Source organism: Salarias fasciatus, chromosome 19 (genome assembly GCF_902148845.1).
Source record: "Salarias fasciatus chromosome 19, fSalaFa1.1, whole genome shotgun sequence".
NCBI lineage: Eukaryota > Metazoa > Chordata > Actinopteri > Blenniiformes > Blenniidae > Salarias > Salarias fasciatus.
In genome coordinates this window covers 7,829,795-7,836,020 of record NC_043763.1, presented here as the reverse complement: position 1 = coordinate 7,836,020, position 6,226 = coordinate 7,829,795, and the positions used below count along the sequence as shown (strand labels likewise).

Here is a 6,226-nt window from a genome sequence, read left to right as displayed (position 1 = left end):
TTAACTTTTACAAGTGACGTTTTGCGAGCTTATAAACGATACCTTCTAAACTTGCACAGGAAACTCTGAAAACATGCTGTGATAATGTACGCCTCTGGAATCCAGTCGATATCCCATAGTCTGGGAGCTCTGCGATCTACAGAGCTATCGATTACATGAGGCCCTGCATGTTTGATGGCCTTAACACTGGCTTATAAAAGAAAAAAAACTCAGCCTTGGTGGAGTACAGAGTTTCATCTTGCTCTGATGATCAAATTGAGGGGGTTAAAAAGGATCAAATATTTATTTTAGCAATTGCTGTGGGATTATTTGCCCAATTTCTGAGAAAATACGCAGAAAAATGAATTTATTCAATTTATGAGATCTCCAAACGACTGAATTTCACAAGCTACAGATGAAAGTGTTATTTTGAGTTCATAATCTGACATTTGCAATCATCAATACACCAAAGCAGACAATTAAGCGTGCATTGAAGCATTTTATTAATATATTAAATGTACGCGTCATTACGCATATATAAATTGCTGATATGAACCAAACTGTTGAGGTTGATCAATATAACGTTAAAAAAAATCTTCAATACAATTTTAAGGAAGGAAGCATGATCATATATCATGAACAAAACTTTTGAAATGACAATATTAAGTATGGTGCATGCAACAAATTACCAGTATCGACGCCTTCTTGTTTCCAAAAAGTTTATTTCACAGCTGAAAATGTTGATAAACCTTCAGGAAGCTTTGCGCTCAACTGTCATCCCAACACGACAAATAGCTCCTGACCGGAGGGGTGTAATGTTGGATGAAACGCTTCCCTTTCTGCCACTTCCCTTATGCAAAATATTCAAGGAGGGTGCGCTGCTCCAACCGGATGGGGTTTGTATTGGCTGACGGCGCTTCCAGCGCAGGACGACCAATGAGACCGAGGCAGAGGCTCGGCGTATAACTGCGAAGATTGACGTGGAGGACGCGTCAAATTAATTCCAGCAGACTCCGGACTCCCCGGGATAACTTCAATTTGCATTTATCGGATGAAGATCACTTCGCTGCCATTGTGCCTCGCTGTCACCGGCTTCCAGCAACAGAAGGGGGGAAACACGCGGCCGCCGGAGGAGACTTTACTGAACTTCACTTCTCCCTCTTCGGGGGCTCGATCCTCTTCTTTCCCATTCCCTCTCCTGCTTCGCTCGGACGCAATCTGCCATTTGAAGGGGCTCCTATATTTCCCCAGCATCTCGAAACATATAGGCAAATGGGTAAGCCCTCACTGCATGCATGCTTCAGTGGCAGCGCGTATGGAAGCGTATCCACACTCACCACGCCTGCGTAAAGACAGATTTAAGCATTTGTTTCGTTTTTTTCCCCTCCTCTTCAAGTTCAGATAATGTGCAAATGAAGAAGGTCGCTGGCAACAGCCTGTCAAGTTTATTTCTTGGGGGAATTCTTATTTTCTTTCAACGCGTTTTGGCAGGAATGGCTGCCCGTTTGAAGCTTTAAATCTTAAATGGAACCACACCACCAATTACCCTATGAAAAGCTTCTCTTTGAAGAGCTCTCCGCTGTCTATTCTCCAAGCTCGCCATTTTTGATGTTGTTTTTTTGTTGTGTGCGCCGGAGTGTTGGAGGGTAGAGCCAACCAAAGGGGTTTACACACTTTTGTAAAGTTGCAAAATAGCGGCCGCCAGCCGGCGGTTACCACTCTGCGGCCGCGCAGCTCTCAGTTTATGGTTAAATCACTCCAGACTGCACCGCTCGGATACAGGCTGAGCATTTGGAAATGCCAGCTCCTCTAAATACAAATGCTTCACGACAATATATCCTAAATGTATTACACTGCGCGCAGCATGATGTTATATTTTAATTGACTGTCCCTGTGTGAAACGTGAAAGCTGCGCGCGGGGAGAGGAAATGAGTAAACTGTTGTGTCTCCTTTCCTGGTGCAGAGCAAACCTATGGAGAGGTGAACCAGCTCGGCGGCGTGTTTGTGAACGGGCGACCCCTGCCCAACGCCATACGTCTGCGGATAGTGGAGCTGGCCCAGCTGGGGATCAGACCCTGCGACATCAGCCGGCAGCTCCGAGTGTCCCACGGCTGCGTGAGCAAAATCCTGGCCCGGTACAACGAGACGGGCTCCATCTTACCCGGTGCCATCGGCGGGAGCAAGCCGCGGGTCACGACGCCCAACGTGGTGAAAAATATCAGGGAATACAAACAGAACGACCCCGGGATCTTTGCCTGGGAGATCCGGGACAGGCTCTTGGCAGACGGGGTTTGTGATAAATACAACGTGCCGTCGGTCAGCTCGATCAGCAGGATTTTACGCAACAAGATCGGGAATCTGTCGCAGCCGAACCAGTACGAGAGCAGCAAGCAAGCCTCGGCGCAGGCCGGCCTCTCCTACAACCACATCTACCCCTACTCCTACCCCAACGCCATGTCGCCCACCGGCACGAAAATGGGCAGCCCCCCTGGAGTACCGGTCACGGCCGGGCATGTGAGCATATCCCGGGCCTGGCCCTCCGCGCACACCGTCAGCAACATCCTGGGAATACGAGCCTTCATGGATCCCACAGGTGAGGGACTATTTTCTTCCCCCGGCGCGGCGCAGTAACACTTTTAACTCCCAATGCCCTGAAGTATGGAGCCGAATAAACTCGAACAGCTGGTTATTATCGTGTCCATCTGCTTGATTAACTGCCGCATTACTCCGCACAACCTGTTCTGGATGCAGACGGCACAGTGTGTCCATTAAAGGCTGTACAGGCCTCCGTCTCAGCGTTCAGCCAGAACGCAGTAAGGCCAGTCTCAATAGGCCTTTTCATGCCGTGTTGCATTTGCAAACACCTTACCCACCTGCTGTATCCAGGCTAATCCTTCAAACAGTCACTCCACTCATTTTTCCTTCACCTCTCCGGCCTGTCTTCTCCTGACGCATTGGCTCAGTGGTATTTTTATGGCCACACTTCTGACTGAACAATTGAAAACACCTTTTTTTTCACTATTTAATTTATATTTTGCTTCATTATTTAAAAAGCTCAAACAATCTTCACGATATTATCCAATATTCTCAATTGTACTCAATTAATAAATATAAGAGAAAACAAAAAGTGAGACTTTTGTGTGTAGATTAAATCTGGAAATGTATTAAAATAAATTATGAGGCAAATATTTTTTTAACGAACAGCTTGTGTTTACTATTTATCACTGCCAGCGTTGTTGTGAAGAATAATTATTATAACGTTAGTTTTATTAGACGTACATAAAACACTTAAATCACCAATATATTTCTATTAATACAGAAGATATTCGCCATAATTTTAAATCTTACTCAGAAAGGTGGAAAGTTTTGGAAACTTGATAAACTAAAAAGAAAGCCATTTGGATTGGCTTTTAGCGTAAGAGTTAAGTTTAATATTCTTGAATGTACAGTTATGTCACTGTTGTGTATTTCATCAGCATGAATTTTCCGTTTGACCTCACTGTCTCTCAAACAGCGATTGCTGGGACTGAAGGATATGCACCGAAAATGGAGGAGTGGAGCAGCGTCAACAGAGCAGCTTTCCCCGCGGCGCACACGGTCAACGGCATCGACAAGTCCGCCATTGAGCCCGACATAAAGTATGCCCAGGTAATAAAAAAAGAAAATCAAAGGAAGAACACACTTTGTACTGTAACGTTTTCTAAAGCAGGACTAGACATGTGTGAGTTCAAGTTTTTGTCTTCCTGTTTTTATTTATAGGAAACAGGCCATTTGTTCCGTGCCAAAATGGACATTGTTTTTGCAGAAAATTGCTTTTTTTTGCTGCAAAGGCCTGTGGCACAGTTGTGTGAAGGCATCTTCAAAGCCACAGACGTCTGCCTTAATAACATTTAACCATTCCGGCCGGATTCTGATCATTAAATGTGTCTTTTAGAAGAGGATGACAGGCAGAGGAAATCTCTTTGCGCCTGTATGCTTTAATTACGTTTACGCATGGTGGATAAATTATAGTGCGTGCCCATGTTGCCTCCCTGTTTCAAACCATCCACACGCCAGACAAGGTCTTGGAGGCCACAGTCGGTTTGAGGCGCTTTCTGTGGGCCTGTTTGTGATCATTCCCTCTCTGCCTTATCTCTTCACCGCACAGCCTTCCTCCACGCTGTCCGGCTACGTCTCGGCGTGCGCGTACTCCCCAACCAACCAGTACGGCGTGTACAGCGGGCCCGCGGGGGGATACGTGGCTCCGGGTCACCACCACTGGCAGCCGCAGAGCCCGGCCCTGTCTCACCCGGGCAGCGGGATGAGCATGCACGCGGGGGAGATCCACTCCCCGATGGCCTTCAAGCACCAGGCCCGAGAAGGTACAGAGCCGAGCGGAGGAAGGGAGACCCGGTTCACGCGTACAAAAGACACGGGGAAATAAATTATCCACAGTGTGTGTTATTCTTATGATTGTCTTGAACTTCACTGTGTGTCTGGGTTCGAATCCCTGTTGCAACACTGAAGGACGCCGTGCGTAAAAAGTAATAGTTAAGTGTAGGAACGACTCTGAATAGACACATTTATTATTATTATTATTATTATTATTATTATTATTATCTTACACACATGCAGTGACTTTCTATCTGAGCACCACATCACGGTAAAAGCCAGTAGTTCATTTTCCCAGCTCACCTCTTTCTTTCACTTCTCACGCACACACACTTTTTTTCAAGATAAGCATCAACGAAATCATTCACTAATCTCCATCAAGGAGTAATTGTATGTCAGTCACTTCAATATTGACCTTTGGCAGACCTGCCACGCGCCCTGACGCCCCATAAAAACTCAATGGAAAAAAATGTTTTCTCTGTCTTTTTATTTTTGAAGGCTGATTTGTAATGAATTTATTTTATTCTCTAGTTGTTGGTAATTGTGCTAGAAAATTACATTGCAGTGTAATTTTGCTCAGGTTTTTACTCAGATTGTTATTTTTTTTTCTCTGTTTCCCAGGAGACAGAAAGCCGCCCAGTCCCCTGAGCAAACAGCAGCAACATGAAGACCTGAGCAGCGTGCACGGACTCAGTCTCCCTACCTCATCATCATAACCCGGACTTATTTCAGCTTCATTACCCGACACCCCCCTCTTTTAACTGAACTCATTTCAACGACTCCCAACAGTAAGTCTTGAGCGGCTTGTTTGTGCGTGACAGGCGGACGCGCACAGCTCGGCTCCATCGGTCTGTGTGGCCATTTGAATGTAAGCGCGCATGGATGTATCGGTGTTCCTCACTGGTTGATAGGTTGTTTTATTTCTTTCTTTTTCTTTCCAGTTGCTATATCATCTAATGGAGACTGCAGGATTGTAAATCCACTCTCTCACTGATGTTTAATTCTGAACAGAACAGAGGCTCCTCTGTAATTTGCCATATATTTTAGGTTAGATGACCATAATTTGCGCCCTGATCTCGATTCTGCAGTGGCTCAACGATGTGAACAAAATTATATAAATTGTCTAAATGTAAAATATTTGCCAAAGCTTTAATTATATATTTTTATAATTCCATTGTAAATATTCCCAAATAAAGGATTTCTTAAATGCCATTTGTTGTTGTAGCTTAAATTCTTGTTGCATTGATCGGTGAAATGCAGTAATTTGGTTTTAGAATAATTCAAAGAAAGAAAAAGAGATGCAGTTTGAAGGTCTTGCTTTTGATTTTTAGCTTATTTATTAGGATGTTGGTAGTATTGAACTGAAGTTGGAGCTGGCAAAAATTTTGAAATGTTATATTTGAACCTATCAAGAGGGAAACTTAGAAGAGACATGGACGAGACTTATAGATCACATTTGTGGCATTTTTTTTTCGAAATGAAGGCACCAAATAGTTGAAGATCTGAAAAACTTCATGAGGTACAGTGAATAGTGAATACAGAACTTTTAGGAGAACCTTTTCTCAGTTGGATTAAATCCCAATGTCCCTAATGATTACTGGAAAAAGTACTTTGGTTCACCCCCCTCTTCACGTCCACGGAGTGGGCGCCTCCACTGATGCTATCTGACCTGTAATTGATACTCACCATGCAGGCAATCTGAGGACCGATCGAGCCTGTTAATGAACGGTGTGTTCAGGAGAGCAGCACACAGTCCCATCCACCCACATGCGGCCTCAGGGATGTGTTTATTCCCGCATCGAGCGGATTATTACGAGCGTGTTCCCATACAGGCCTGCAGTCTGTGCCCCCTCTGCTCCTCTCTGTAAACTGTTTC

The 6,226-nt window shown here is 44.7% G+C and overlaps 1 protein-coding gene across 1 annotated transcript; it reads left to right on the top strand.

The window, feature by feature from the left end:
- Positions 1–962: 962 nt before the first annotated feature.
- pax1a (paired box 1a) lies at positions 963–5,562 on the top strand. Its single transcript, XM_030117401.1, has 5 exons — positions 963–1,255; positions 1,943–2,572; positions 3,494–3,627; positions 4,127–4,340; positions 4,972–5,562. The coding sequence occupies exons 1-5, from the start codon at positions 1,252–1,254 to the stop codon at positions 5,064–5,066; spliced, it is 1,077 nt and encodes a 358-aa protein (XP_029973261.1). The 5' UTR covers positions 963–1,251; the 3' UTR covers positions 5,067–5,562.
- The last annotated feature ends 664 nt before the right edge of the window (positions 5,563–6,226 follow it).